Source organism: Cricetulus griseus, chromosome 4 (assembly GCF_003668045.3).
Source record: "Cricetulus griseus strain 17A/GY chromosome 4, alternate assembly CriGri-PICRH-1.0, whole genome shotgun sequence".
Lineage (NCBI taxonomy): Eukaryota > Metazoa > Chordata > Mammalia > Rodentia > Cricetidae > Cricetulus > Cricetulus griseus.
The window spans coordinates 80,380,924-80,397,124 of NC_048597.1; the positions used below are offsets into that span (position 1 = coordinate 80,380,924).

General features: G+C 42.3%; 1 protein-coding gene across 1 annotated transcript in view; it reads left to right on the forward strand.

Moving 5' to 3' along the window:
- The window catches only part of LOC100764430 (radial spoke head 10 homolog B), a 50,397-nt gene that overhangs the window by 858 nt on the left and 33,338 nt on the right, over positions 1–16,201 (forward strand). Inside the window, exons 2-6 of the mRNA XM_035443151.1 lie at positions 5,428–5,768; positions 7,282–7,357; positions 10,406–10,474; positions 12,714–12,887; positions 14,825–14,910. Coding sequence (XP_035299042.1) covers positions 5,515–5,768; positions 7,282–7,357; positions 10,406–10,474; positions 12,714–12,887; positions 14,825–14,910 — 659 coding nt within the window. The 5' untranslated portion in view covers positions 5,428–5,514. The remainder of the gene's footprint in view (positions 1–5,427; positions 5,769–7,281; positions 7,358–10,405; positions 10,475–12,713; positions 12,888–14,824; positions 14,911–16,201) is intronic.

A 16,201-nucleotide genomic window follows, 5' to 3' on the forward strand; every position in this document is an offset into this window, starting at 1 on the left:
TGTAGCCAAGGCTGACCTCCACCTCCCAAGTGCTAAGATTACAAGGTTGCATCACATACCCAAACTACAAATTATGGTCTTTTGAAATTAGTAGCTCTCAATCCTGAGTCGTTAAATGAAAAAACACAGGGATTCTTTGCCTGGTTGGAAAGAAACTACTGAATAGGATTGGGGCCACTTTTAGGGGTGGGAATGGGAAGGAATGAGACAGGGTCTCTCTCTAGCCCTGGCTGATGTGGAACTTGCTATATAGACCAGGCTAGCCTTGAACTCACAGAGATTCTCCTGCCTCTGCCTCCTGAGTGCTGGGATTAAAGGCATACACCACCACACCTGGCTGGGGTCACTATTTTTAAATGTTCCTCAGTGCAACTGGAGTGGAAAACGGACTGGGGCAGGGAGGTGAAAAAAGAAAATTGAGTTTTCTATAGCTCAGTGTTGTAATTTGGTTTCCTTGCGGTGGGAACTATGGGTTCTTGTTTCTGTTTCCATGGAGTCTTGTCCATTTGAGCTATGCCAAAAATGGAAATAAAAATGCCTCTTGTAGAGTGTAGGTAGTGGTTTGGGTACAGTGATGACAGGTGTGGGCAATTCCCCATCCAGCATCCTCTGCTATGGGCCTCCCGGAAAAGAGATCTGCCATGGGTCAGGTGTAATGAGGTTGTGGAAGCATAGCTCTTTCCATTCATTGTGTCAGTCTGTGTTAATACTGGGCAAGGTGGTACAGACCTGTAAATCCCAGCACAGCAGAGGCAGGCTGATCTCTGAGTTCAAGGCCAACCTGGGCTGATACATACAGTTCCAGGCCAGTCAGGATTAGGTCTCAAACTGCTGCTGCAGGTCTACAGGGTCTCATTTAATATTCATAGGAACAGTGCAAGTTGGGAGTTGTAAGAGATACAGTAATGACCCCTCAAAAGTGTCTGCTTCTGATCACCAGAACCTGTGACTCACCTCGTACATGACAAGGGACTCCAGGTGGGATTCAAGATACTAATGATGGAGAGATTGTCCTATGCAGTCTTTGTCACATAAGTTCTTCAAAGTGGAGCACAAGTGTACAGACTCTCCTTGGAAGATTGTTCTTCAAATCGTTGTTTGGTTTAAGGCCTTGGTGGAAAGCAAAAGCCTGCATTATGTTTTGTCATGAAGAAACCGGTTAAAAGGGGGCCTCATACTTTGCAGTTAGATGTGGGAAAATCCATGCCAAGTACATCCAGCTGAAGTCCCCAATTCCTCTCTTGAGAATAAGCATGTTAAAACTGAATGCTCTACAGCTTTGTGTTGGCATCACGGCCCCTTTAAGAGCACAGGAGGCTGGGCTTGTGGCAGTTGCTTGGAAACCACCAAGCTCTCAGGAGCGAAGCCCTCCTTTGGATCTGCAGGCCTGGCCAAAGCAAGTGGGTGAGCACCCTAAGGTGGTCTTGTGTGCGAAGCAACAACTTAAAACCTGAGCCAGTTCCTTAGCCCATGCTTGATTGATGAGGGGATCCTGCAACTGGGTGGAGTGGTCCTGGGACCTGTGCCCAGAGAAAGGGCGGGTTTGCAGTTTACTTGTGCAATAATATGGCGACTTTGTAAGATTGGGGTCGTGACATTACTTTAAAAAACAAGTTAGTTTTATCTGTAGTTTGAATTTCAGTGGTAGAAGACAGAAAAAAAGTAAATGCTTGTTCAAGTTGAGAGTAGACACTGCTGATATTCATCAGACCCTTGGACAAGTGGAGGGCGGGGTGTTGGAGAAAGAGAAGCTCTGAAGTGGAATTGGGTATGCCTAGCAGAGGCAAGCATGAAGTGCCACTCTATCTGCCCCCAGGGTGCACGAGCCTGGGCCAGACTTCTTTGCACCCCAGGATTTCTTTATGTCTTGCTTGCCTAATGTAGGACACAATGAATGAGATCAGTATCTGCTCTCAGCTCTGCAGCTCATCCTTTCTCTTCTGTGGTGATGAGAGCCACTCAGTCATGAAGCTCTACTACAGGGCTACTTGCACATTTTCTACTCAACCCCTTTTTGCTCAAGAAATTTTTGCATGACCCATGCCTTAGTATATAAAATAGGTGTGCACAACAAATATTTACTGATAGTAAATAATAGTTAAATTTATTTTAAAACAGTTTTGGGATACATATAAAATTACCATTTATTAAATAAAACATTTGAATACTAATTATATGCTTATTTATTTTTAAGATTTCCTTATGTGCGTGTGTGTATATACATATTCATGAAGGCCAGAAGATGGTGTTGGATCTGAGCAGCAAGTGCTTTTGATGCTCAACCCCAAAGCTTCATTTTATTCCCATTTTATTTAATTAATGGGGTGGGGGTTGTGACTAGTGTGTAACTTGCACATATGGAGGTCAGAGGACGGCTTACAGAAAGTGACTCTCCTTGGTCATGTGGTTTCCAGGAGTTAAACTCAGGCCATCAGGCTTGATGGCAAGTACCTTAACCTAGGAAGTCATCTTTCTAGCCTGCTTGTTTATATAAAATTAAGTCTTGGGACTTTAGAGGTGGCTCAGAAGTTGAGTGTCTGCTACTTGATCATGATGACCCCTCTCCCCCTCCCTCTACTTCTCGCTCTCCCCCTCCCTCTCCCTCTCCCTCTCCCCCTCCCTCTCCCCCTCCCTCTCCCTCTCCTCCTCCCTCTCCCTCTCCCTCTTCCTCTCCCTCTTCCTCACCTTCTCCCTCTCCCTCTCCTTCTCCTTCTCCCTCTCGATCTCTCACACACAAACACAATAATTTTAAGCATTCTAACAGAATTCATACAAAGATACACACTGAGAAATGACAGTAGGAAAATGTCTTTTTCTGTAATTAAATCATGGTTATACAAAAATAGGAAACTTTACAGTAAAAACCCTGCAATTCATATAATGTAATCTTCTTAAAACTGAGTTGAAGTGTTTCAAGTAACATTAGCATTGCATGGAATAATGAATGACATACACAGTACAAAGTTCACATGTTGAGTATTAAGAACCAAGATGGAGCTGGAGCAAAGGTTCAGTGGTCAAGAGTGCATATTACTCTTCCAGAGGACCTGAGTTCACTTCCCAGCACCCATGTCAAGTGGCTGATAGTCACCTATATCTCCAGACTCCTCTTCTGAGGGTACCTGCACTCACATGCACATACCCACACACACACACACACACACACACACACACATAATTAAAAAAAAAATTCATAAAAGGCAAAGAACCAAGACACAAAAGTTGTCTGATGCAACCCAGGAGAGTTCTGCCAGAAATGTGTTGGGTTAATTATGAGTTTGATTTTGAATTATTTTTTGCTTGTGCCTTCAGAAACCTTTTCCTGTGTCAGAGTATCATGAGCAGAGTTCAATTCCCAGCATCCAGATGACAGCCAACAACTGTCTTTAACTCTAATTCGAAGGAATCTGATGCCTCTTCTGGCCTCCCTGGGCACTGCATGAATGTGTTGCATAGACATATGCAGACAAAACACCCATAAACACAAAATAATAAAATATTAAAAAATAGTTTTTAATATTTGTTAATACAGACCCCATGACATGCACCTATAGCCCTAGTGCTTGAGAAGTAAACACAGGAGGATACTTGGGGCTCTCTGACTAGCTAATTTTATATAATTGGTGGCCTCAAAGTTCAGTGAGAAGCCCTGTCTTCAAAAAAATAATAAGATGGGAGCTGGAGAGATGGCTCAGAGGTTCAGAGCACTGGCTGCTCTTTCAGAGGTCCTGAGTTCAATTCCCAGCAGCCATATGGTGGGTCACAGCCATCTATAATGAGACCTGGTGCCCTCTTCTCTCATGCAGGAATACATTCAGGCAGAATACTGTATTCATAATAAATAAATCTTTTTTAAAAAAGAAAGAAAAACCGGGCGCTGGTGGTGCATGCCTTTAATCCCAGCACTCGGGAGGTAGAGGCAGGCGGATCTCTGTGAGTTCGAGGCCAGCCTGGTCTCCAGAGCGAGTGCCAGGATAGGCTCCAAAGCTACACAGAAAAACCCTGTCTCAAAAAACCAAAATAATAATAATAATAGTGTTAAAAAAATAAGATGGAGCCACATAAAGGAAAACCCAGTGCTGAACTCAGGCCTCCACATGCACACACACCCTCACACGCTAACACATATATACCACACGTACAACAAGAAGTTGCTATTGTGTTCTAGATGGCAGCCAGTAATTTCAAATTCAAAAGCATGAAGTGTCAATCACTCTATCAATTGTTCTGAATTGCATACTTAAGGAATTTTTCTGTGTTATCCCAACCTTGACACAGGTACTACTATTTCTATTTGATATCTGAGGCAGAAAGCAGTTTGCTTAAGGATACAACACTGTTTAACACACAGGAGCCTTTATGTTCTTATGGACCTAATACCTTTTTAATTTGTATTTTATCTTTAAATTATTCTTATTGTGTGTGATGTATTGGTGTGTGTGTGTGTGTGTGTGTGTGCAACTGCCATGGTTCACTTATGGAGGTCAGAGGACAACTTGTAGGGGTCAGTTCTCTCATTCCACCATGCAAGTTCAAAAGATTGAACCCAGGTTGTCAAGGCTTGTAGCAAGTACCTTTGTCTAAAGAGTCACCTCTTCCACCCCAACCTTATTTTTATTTATTTTTTGGTTTTGGTTTCTTAAGACAGGGTTTCTCTGTATTGTTTTGGAGGCTGTCCTGGAACTCATTCTGTAGACCAGGCTGGCCTCAAACTCACAGAGATACACCTGCCTCTGCCTCCCAAGTGCTGGGAATAAAGGTGTGCACCACCACCATCCGGCCCAACAATAATTTTTTAGACAAGGTCTGTGACTGAACCGGAAGCTCATTGAGTGAACTAAATTGGTGAGTGAACTGTAGGAAATTCTCCTGTCTCTACCTCCCCACTGTTGGCATTACAGATACATGCCACCACATCAGCTTTTTACATGGGTGACGGGGGTCTGAACTCAGGTCTTCATGCCTTTGAGGCAAACACTTTACCAATTAAGGATTACTATTCCTAATTAATCAAAGAACTGTTTGAAAAGACATAATGTTACATTGGCTGGCAAATAAATGGTTCGGTGTGTAAAGGTGCTTGCTGCCAAGCCAGACAACCTGAGTTTGATTCCCCAGAACACACATTATGACAGGAGAGAACCACCTGCAAAAAAATTGTCATTTAACTTCCACACATATGCCATGGCACACATGTACCCCTATGCATACCCATACACACAAAATTAATAGATAAACAAATGCAATAAAATTGTAAATGAAATAATGTTTCATAATGGTCCTAATATTAATTTTTTAAACTTTGCAATATTGAAATTGAATTATTTACATAAACTGATACTTGTTGTTACTCAAGCTTTAGTAGAACAATTTTTTTTTTACAATTGAAACAACCAAATATTTAGAGACATAACTTTTGTTTTTCAGGTAAAACCCATCAATGCTTTGAAACAGAACTGCATTGGCTAACTCTATATCTAAGATCTAAGATAAACTGTACCTCTTCCAAAGACCATGGTGAAAGAAAAGAAAAAAGCAGACAAGAAAGGGGATAAGTCTGCTCGCTCTCCCTCCTCTACTTCTGATTACCCAGAAACTTCCAAACAAGATGGCAATGCTGGGAAGCAGGAAGTACCCCCCAGTGTCATGCCAGTATTGGAAATGCCACTCAAGACATCAGCACCCAAACGAGAATCCATAAATATGTATCAGAATGAAGATGAAACCCAGTATGAAGAGCCCATCCTGACCAAACTCATAGTAGAAAGGTAACTTTCCCAGGGCGTGACAGGGCCAGACTATAAACCAAATGTCATATGAAAGTATGTTTTGATCAGGGCATGTAAATCCTCCACATTTTTGTTGTTGTTGGGTTTTGTTTTTGTTTGTTTGAGACAGGGTTTCTCTCTGTAGCCTTGGCCATCCTAAAACTCACTCTGTAGACCAGGTTGGCCTTGAACTCAGAGATTCACCTGCTTCTGCCTTCTGAGTGCTGGGATTAAAGGTGTGAGCCACCACCACTACCACCTGGCTCATGCAGTTTTATGATTCTGCTGTTCCCTACATCCAAAAATACTTTTGTAAGTGTGGAACTCACTGATTTGTTTGGATGCTCTGGCCAGCAAGCTCCAGGGATCTTCTTGTCTCTGTTTCCCCAGTGCTGAATGCTGGAATTACAAAGGTGTACCACAATGCCTAGCTTTCTCTCCCTCCCTCCCTTCCCTTTCTTTCTTTCTTTTCTTTTTTTTTTTTTTTTTTTGATGTGGGTGTTGGGCTCTGAACTCAGGTCCTCATGTTTGTATGGCAGGTAACTTATTAACTGAGTCATTTTCCCAGCTCAAAACAAAAAAACTTTTTAGGAACAGTTTTTAAAGATTTATTTATTTTTAATTTTATGTGTATGAGTGTTTGCTTGTGTGTATGTCTGTGCACCACATGTGTGTCTGGTGCCCACAGAAGCCAGAAGAGGGCATCAGATCCCCTAGAACTGAAGTTACAGGTGGTTGGAATCAAACCCAAGTTATCTGGAAGAACAAAAGTTCTCTTAACCACTGAACCATCACTCCAACCCCTCAAGAATATTTTTATCATGGTAAAGCATACATAAAATTTGCTATTTTGACCATTTAAAATATATAATTCAAAAATTTTAAAATTTTTTAAAAATAAAATATATGTATAATTCAGAGACTAGTAAGATGGCCCAGTGGTTAAACCGTTGGCCATACAAACATAAGGACCAAAGTTCATATCCCCAGAAACTTAGGTGAATGCTGGGTGAGCATGGTGGTTCACCAGTCTGCAATTCCAGCTTTGGAAGACAGAGACAGGGAATCCACCAGTCTGCAATTCCAGCTTTGGAAGACAGAGACTGGGAACCCCCTGAACAAACTGGCTAGAAAGACTAGCCATATTGGCAAGCTCTGGGTTTGATTGAAAGACCCTTTCTCAAAAATGGGTGTGATGGAAGAGCAGTGAAGGATGATTCCAGATCACTTGCATGTGAACACATAAACCACCCCTCCACACAAATACAGAGATTTAAAAAAAAATAGAAATAAAATGTATAGTTCAAATTATTAAATGCATTCACAGTATTTTACAGCTATCATAGAGCTCTGTTTCCAGAATGTTCTGTTCCTCTTCCCAGACAGAAATTCTGTATCTGCTAAACTCCATGTACCACACCAACGGGCACATGCCCCTGATATCCTATATACTTTAACCCACCATCACACCCACACTTCTCATGAGTTTAAACTCTTTTTTTTTTTTTTATAGCTATGAAGGGGAGACAGTCCGGGGACTGTATGAGGGAGAAGGCTTCGCTATCTTTCAAGGTGGAAGTACCTATCATGTAAGTCATAATTATTGGACCCAGGAGGACTGGGGAAAAGGGTGGGCTGAAAGGCTTGCAAGCCTTGAATGATTTCCACTGATTACTCTAAAACCATTAGAACTACTACACACTGCTTTTATCCTGAAACCCAGCCACTCACTTGAGGCAGAGTATGACTCAGTATAACTGAAGTACTTTTATTTCCTGATTTTTACCTATAGACAAGGCATAGATATGTCACTAAATAAAAACAGTTATCCATAGGCTCAATACCAAAGTTGGATGCTTAAGTCCCACACACAAAATGTTGTAGTGTTTGTGTCGACCCAACATATACCACTGGGACTAGAGAGATAGCTCAGCAGTTAAAAATGTTTGTTGCTTTTGTAGAAGAGGACTCGTGTTTAGCCTGTTTAGTTCCCAGCAACAGAATGGCAGTTCATTACTACCTTAACTCCAGATCCAGGGGATATGATACCCTCTTCTGGCCTCTGTAAGTACTGCACTTGTGTGCAAATGTGTGAACAGGCACACACATGCGCACAAATAACAAGAAATCTTAAAAAAAAAAAAAATAGAACCCACACTTGACAGGCAGAGGCAGGCAGATCTCAGGAAGTTTGAAGCCAGCCTGGTTGACAAAGCAAGTTTCAGGACAGCCAGGAATGTTACACAGAGAAACACTGTCTTGAAAAAAAAATAGAACTGACACACATCCTCCCATATACTTTGTTGCTGTTTGTTTGTTCTTGTGGTACTGAGGATGGAATCCAGGACCTTGAGTGTGCTATCCAAATGACCTTGAGTATTCTATGCAAGTGCACTGCCACCGATTTGTACCCCACTGCCCTCACATATTCATTGTCATATCTGTACAATTTACAATACTGAATGTCATGCAAATGATATGCAAATAGTTGTTAGACTGTACATTTTAGGGGAGAGATGATCTTTTTTTTAAAAAAAAAAGTACATGTCTAATACAGATGCAATTGTTGTAGTCCTAACTACATAGTAAATGTCAGTAACAATCTAACTTCTTCCCCCCAAATGTTTTCTATCTACATTTGGTTCTGTCTACAGTTTTAACACAGATGCTGCTCTAGTTAGTTTTAATTGTCAACTTGACATAGCCTAGAGTCACCTGAGAAGGGAGTCTCTATTTAGGGGTCACCCAGGTCAATGTGGTCTGTAGGCATATATGTGGGGGTTTGTGTTGATCGTTGATTGATATAGGAGGGACCAGTGCACTGTAGGTGGTGCTATTCCCTAGGCAGATGGTCCTGGACTGTATAAGAAAGCTAGGTAAGTAAAAAGCCAGCCAACAGTATTCCTTCATGGTTTCTGCTTTAAGTTCCTGCTTGAGTTACTATTCTGACTCACTCAATGGTCTGTGAGCTGGAAGTGTAAACCAAATAAATCCTTTCTCTCTAAGTTGCTTTTGGTCAAAGTGCTTTATCACAACAACAGATATGAAACTCAGGACAACTTCAACGAGCAGAGTCTTGGGCCTGGGGAGGTAGGGGTGCACAATGGTAGATCACTTGCCTAACATGTGTGAAATCCTAGATCCATCCCTGGCACTGCAAAAAATAAAACCAAGGAACCAAAAAGAGCAAACCTCAGTTTCACTGTCGTTTTGCTATAAATATACTCAATTAGCATTGTTTCTTTCATTCTTTGAATAGATACATCAGTACTTTATATATTAATCACATAATGATAGATTACAGTTTGAATTGTTTTCACTTACAAGATTTTGTGAATTTACTATATGGTTTTCATCATTGTAGAACCCACACCAAAATACAAGATAAATTTAAAAATGTTTTGATGCATCGTAAAGCATACACAACATTTGTTATTATAACCTTTTAAAGTGGACAGTCTAGTGGCCTTCAGCATATCCACATCATTGTACAGCCATCACCCTGACCACCCAGAACTTTCTGATCATCCTAAACTGAAGCTTGGCACCAGGAATCAATAATTCCCTGGCTTACCTGACAGGTCATTGTGATACTGCATAATGCTCAAAATTGCTAAATGCAACTAACTGCCATAATTATTGGTCTTTTTAAGATCCTTCCTTTTTTTTTTCAAGACAGGGTTTCTCTGTGTAGCTTTGGAGTCTGTCCTAATGATCCTTCTATTTTTTTTAACCTTTATTTGTAGGACACAACTAAGATACTCATTTGTTCATTCAGATTATCAGAAATATAATAATAGTAGAATAATTCTTAAAGTGTTTTAATCTTATGTATATGTCTGTGTTCCATGTGTGAACAGATGCCCATGGAGGCCAGAAGAGGGCATTGGATTTCCTTGAGCCTAAGTTATAAGCATGTACATACATATCAATATACATGTAAACATCTGTCAGTACACAGTCATATGCACATGCACACTGATAATTTCCAGTAGGAGAAAACAAAGTATGAAACTTACAAACATGATGTGTCTGATAGTTGAATGATAGTTTTAATTGGATCTGCCTAGTGTAATTTGTAATATATTTGTAATATATGTGTATATATTTGTAATTTAGATACATGCACTACATGCAAGTGTGCCCCCCCACACACACACACATGGTTTGGGGTTTTTTATTGTTGTTTGGCTTGGTTTCATTTTGCAATGTAGGGGACAGAACCCAGAGCTTTGAACACGCTAGTCAGGCATTCTACCACTGAGCTTCATCCTCAGCCCCAAATCCTGGAAGATCAACGTTCAAAATCAGAAGTATCTGAATTCTTTTGGGCTACAATTCAAATATTTTCCAGGAGCTTACAGAAGAGGATACGACTTTAGTGATCAGATCTAAGTTTTCGGGAAGTTTTAAACTCCTCCTTGGGTCCTTTCTGGCTCAGGATAGTTCACTGTGTGGTGCATGCTCAGAGTAGGCACCACACTGCTGAGGCTGTTGCTGCAGCTGTTCCCATGCAGCTAGCACATTGCTATAGGTAAAGAGATAGACAGAAGATTCCAGTCTATGACTGAGCCACAGTCTGCAGATGCCCAACAGCCACAGCTTCCATCTAAGGTCCACTGTTATTTCTTTCATAGGGGATGTTTTCAGAAGGACTGATGCATGGACAAGGGACTTATATTTGGGCTGACGGATTGAAATATGAGGTAAAGCATTATCATGAGTTAGAGTTAATTGTAGCATTTAATGGTCAAGTTACTGCACTATTTTTAAAGAATTAACTTTTGTTTTTGAGAGAGAGAGAGAGAGAGAGAGAGAGAGAGTGCCTGTTGCTATGTCCAATGAGTTCAGGTACTCTCAAAGGCCAGAAGAGGGTATTGGATCCTATGGAGTCACATGCAATTGGGAGCTACTGATACAAATCATGGAAACCACACTCAGGTTCTCTACAAGAGCAACACATGCTCTTAACTGTTGAACTATCTCTGTAGCTCTCTCTATATACTATTTTTATAAAAGTAAATTAAGTTAGGAATGTTGGTGCACACCTTTAATTCCAACATTTGAAAGACAGGCAGATGTCTGTGGGTTTGAGGTAGCCTGGTCTGCATAGTGAGTTTCAGGACAGCCAGAACTACATAATGAAACCATCACACACACACACACACACACACACACACACACACACACACACACACACACACGTTATTATAGCCAGGACTAGTGTCATGTAATCCCAGCACTTGGAAAGCTGAGGCAGGAGGATTTTTAATTCCATGCTATCCTGAGTGCATAGTAAGACCCTATTTCAGAAACAGAAAAACAAATGAAAAGATAAGCATTAGCAAAGGACAGAAGGATATAGAGACCAGCTTATGTGTTCAATGTAATAACTTCATGACTGTATCAGGTGTCTGGGAATCACTGTAGCTGGTTTTATTTGTTGCTCTAGAGGTGTCCTGTGTGTATGCAACACATTTGGATGGAGTTTGGTGCTTTTCTATATGTCCTCTGCTTGCATAGCACACAGATGTATGTTTAATTCCTCATGTTTTGTATAATACCCAGTTTATGTATTCTCTTTTATTCCTTTATTTTTTCATAATTAAGCCATATACCCATCATGCAGATCTAGCTATTTATACTGACTGCACATATCCCATTATGGGGGGTTTCACAAAGACCATCTGGGTTGCTGGGCTGAGGGGACGTGGATATTTTTAATCTGATTGTGAGAACAGATTTGCCCTCAAGAGACAGTGCCAGTTTCAGCTCCCACCCACAAAACCTGTGAGTGCCTGAAGTGCTGTTCTGGAAATCTCCACTGCAGAGTTACTAATGCCATGATGTTCACAAATGGTAACAGAGACATTTAAGGCACACCCATATAGCACGTGTGTTCAAATGACAGCTGGGCAGCAGGACATGAGCTGCAGAGATATCCAGGGACAGCCAGGGCAGGTTGATCCTCCACTTATGGGAGCCTGGGGATCCAGCCCCAACAGAGTGTTAGGGCCAGACTTTCTGAGAGAACTCTCTTTCCATGTAACACCCCACCTAGCCTGCCACCAGCATTCAAGGTTTCTGATCCCTGAATGGTGGTTTTGCCAGGCAGGTCCTTCTGCTTCACTCACTCTGGAAATTCTCTTGAGTTTGGGGGTCCTCCTTTGCAAGCACAGAGCCCTCCACAAACAGCCCATCAAAGGGGAATCAGGGGTGGGATTGTGGCTCTTGAAGCATCCTCAGACTTGCTTGTTAAGCGGGGTAGCACCAACCAATATACTATCTGGCCAGCAGCCAAAGTCCATGGTTGTGTCCTCTGCTGACTGATTGTTATCTAGTGAATTTAGAGTCTTAGATGTGGCAGGGCACCAGCTTAGCATGTGGGAGCCCTGGGTTCATTCCCCATGACCACTACCAACATTGCCAGCAGAGCCACTCTGGGAGAGAATGGTGCCCATCACCATGAGCTGCTCACGATAAAGGCACCCTCTGCCAACACATGGTGGGTTGTTCAGAAGGTGCCCACGGGGTGGCTCTTAACTGACACACCTACAGGATGTCTCGATGAACCATGAGGAGAGAGGTTTTCTATGGGTGATCAGTACCTGGCTGATCATCCAGACCTCTCCAAGGTGGATCCTGACAGTCTAAAATTGAAGTCAGAACTGGCAGCCACCACATTACCAGGTCACCTGCTTGCTTCTCAGAGCTTTTTGTGAGTGCAGCCTTGCTAGTATTTTATTCTTCCTGGATTTCCATGCACTAGAAGAATAAGGTGAGAGAGGATGAGGAACACAGAAGAGGACATGAGAGGCACATCTACTACTTCCACAGAAGAGCCAGGGGCAGTGGCAGTGATGGTCAGGAGACTCTCAAACAGTCCCTGGATGTGGAGTCCCTTCATTGCCTTCTCCTGTCACTCTGGTCACCATTTTGCTTTAGGGGGACTTTGTGAAGAATATCCCCATGAACCATGGTGTGTACACATGGCCAGATGGCAGCACATATGAAGGAGAAGTAATCAACGGCATGAGGAATGGATTTGGTATGTTCAAGTGTGGCACACTGCCTGTGTCCTACATCGGCCACTGGTGTCAAGGCAAGAGACACGGGAAGGTACGTGAGGTGCATTTGTGAAAGAATCTCATCCATGTGGATGTATGCATGATGTGAAATTAACCATTCATAACACTGTACAACCAACATCACTATTGAGTCTAAAAACATTTTCAGTGCCACAAAATAAAGCAAATATGCATTAGGAAGTTACTCCTCATCCCTCCCACTCCACACCCCTAGGAATTATCTACCAATTCATTACTGTGTATGTGGATTTACTTCTTAGACATTGTGTCAGTCAGACTTTTTGTCACTGTAACAAAAACCCTTGCCAGGCATGGTGGCACATGACTTTAATCCCAGCATTTGTGAGGCAGAGGCAAGTGAATCTCCATGAGTTCAAGGCCAGCCTCATCTATATAGAGAGTTCCAGGCCAACCAAGAGACATAGGGAGACCTTGTCTCAAAAGAAAACAAAGCAAACCCACCACACCTTTGTTTTGAGACAAGCTCTTACCCTGCTGCCCAGGCTGTCCAGGAACTTACTATGTAACCCAGGCCGATCTCTAACTTGGGGTGATCTTTCTGCCTCACTGCTCAAGTGTGGGGAGTATAGGTATGAGCCACCATGCCTAACAAGGTGAAACTTGTTATCTGTTCCATGCCTTCTTAGAACATGTTATTATAAGGCATTTGTTGGTGTGAGTAGGAAATGTTCCTCCCAGGCTCATTTGTGGGGAACTTGGCCTCTAGCTGATGGTCCTAATTGGAAGTTTCTGGAAAAAAGGCAAGGTCAACCTGTGAGCCATGGGCTCTGTGCATTCCCAGATACCATGAATAAGGCCCAGCACACTTATAGATAGCAACATCAAGTCTCAATGTCAAAAAGTTGGGTGGCCCTGATGGGAGGTGAGACCTAGCTGGAGAAAGCAGATCACCAGGAGCTGGTCATCTGGGAACTAGCTTGTCCCTGGTCCCTTCCTACTCCTCTATACTTCCTGTCTGTCCCAGGTGAGCAGCTTCTGCCAAATGACCTACTGCCATGGCCCTCCACCTTACCACTGACCCCTAACTAACAGAACTGAGGCTGATGGACTGAAATCTCTGAAACCACAAACCAAAATAAATAATCCCTCCTTAAATTGTTTCTGCAAGATATTTCTCCTCTGAAAACAAAAAGCCTGACTCATACAAGGAATTGCTGACTTGTGATGTTGGTGTACATACTTTACCCTTTTCTTTCTCTGTGTTCATGCACATATTTATGGTGTGCATGTGATGGTTAGAGGACAACCTTGGATGCTTATCCTCATCTTTTACTTTGTTTGAATCAGGTCTCTTATTATTCACTGCTATGTATAGCGTGCTAGCTAACCGCTGTGCTCCCAGAGGTTCCCCTGTCTCCACCTCCCATTTCCTAGCAGGAATGTTGGGATGACGGATGCTTACACTGAGTGTCAGCTATTTTATGTGGATTCTGGGATCTGAACACAGACCCTCATGCTTGCAGAGGAAGCACTTTTCCACCAAGACATCTCCCCAACCCACTTGATCTGCAAAAACCAAAGCTACGTGTGTGTGTGTGTGTGTGTGTGTGTGTGTGTGTGTGTGTGTGTGTTATGTATAGTGGGAAATTACCAATACAGAGTCAGGTAGAAATATAAGGGTATTTAATAGGGAAAAGCCTTACTTACAGAGCGACCTAGCCAGCCGGCGTGGTAGCGGTCTGTACAGCAAGCATCAAAGAGAAACCGAAAGCGCAAACGCAGTCACACTATGTCACTCTGACCACGCCCTCACAAGCGTGGTCAGGCACACCTGTAGCCAGCCCCTAAGTAGGCGTGGCTACAGCTTCCCCTACAGTTATGTGTCTTGATAATTACAACATTGACTTCTGCATAGTTTACAGTTCTTAGATTTGTGTGTGTGATCTTTATATTTGCAAGAGGATTTGCATCATGAGGCTTGATTTCTCCTAATATTGTTTGTTTTAGGGCTCCATCTATTACAATCAAGAGGGAACCTCTTGGTATGAGGGAGATTGGGTATACAACATCAAAAAGGGCTGGGGAATAAGATGGTAAGTACGATCCTTCCCTCCACATTTGGGTTGTGGGTGAAAAGCTTTCAGAGGCTCATTCTATTCGCACTCAGGCTAAAGATGAGGTGCAGGAATGATGTAGAACACATTTTCTGTCCAAGTATAGTGGAGTTTTCAATTACTCTGGATAGACTCTACATAGTAATGAAAACATTCTCTGAGAAATTCATAAAAACATACTAAGTGTCTGATGGTATGTTTCACTTGGTTATTAAGTAGAAACCACCTTCCTCTGTCCTCTGTTCATCACAGATCACATTCCTGAATGGTTTCTAAGGAACAGCAGTATTTTTGTTTGATTTTAAATTGAGCTGATAGTCATTTGTTGTTGTTATTTTAGTTTTAGTAGTGCTAGGGATTGTACCCAAGGGCCTGCCACATACTAAGCAAGCTCCCTGCTACTGGGCTGCCACCAAAGCACCATTTGCTCTTTACATGCAAGGTCTTGCTGACCTTAAACTCCAGAGTCTCTTCTCTGCCTTCCAAGTGCTGGGATTACAAACCTTTACCTCCATACCCAGCAAGGTTATATATTTTTAAGGTTTATTTATTTATTTGTGTGTGTGTGTGTGTGTGTGTGTGTGTGTGTGTGTGCGTGTGCATGTGCATGCACATATGTGTTGGTGCCTTTGAATCCAGAAGAATGTGTCCAGTCCTCCTGAGCTGGAATTACAGGTGGTTGTGAACTGTCCGACATGGATTCTGGGAAAGGGAACTCTGGTCCTATAGAAGAGCAGCAAGTGCTCTTAACCACTGGGTAGGGAAATAGATTAGTCAGTAATGGTCCTGCCAGCAAAGCATGGAGATCTGACAAATCCCCAGTACCCATGTAAAAAGCTAGGAATAGCTGGGCAGTGGTGGCACATGCCTTTAATCCCAGCATTCAGGAAGCAGAGACAGGTGAATCCCTCTGTGAGTTCCAGGCCAGCCCAGGACAGTTAGGGCTACACAGATAAACACTGTCTCAAAAATAGGAAGGAAAGGGGGCTAGAGAGATGGCTCAGGAGTCAAGAACACTGACTGCTCATCCAGAGGTCTTGAGTTCAATTCTCAGCAACCACATGGTGGTTCACAACCATCTATAGTGGAATCCAGTGTCCTCTTCTGACATAAAGTCATAAATGCAGATAGAGCACTCATATACATTAAATAAATAAATAAATCTTTAAAAAAAAAAAGCTGGGTATAGCAGCATGTGCCTGTAACCTCAGCACAGGGAAACAGAAACAGGGGGATCCTTAAAGCTTATTACAGATGAATTGATGAGCTT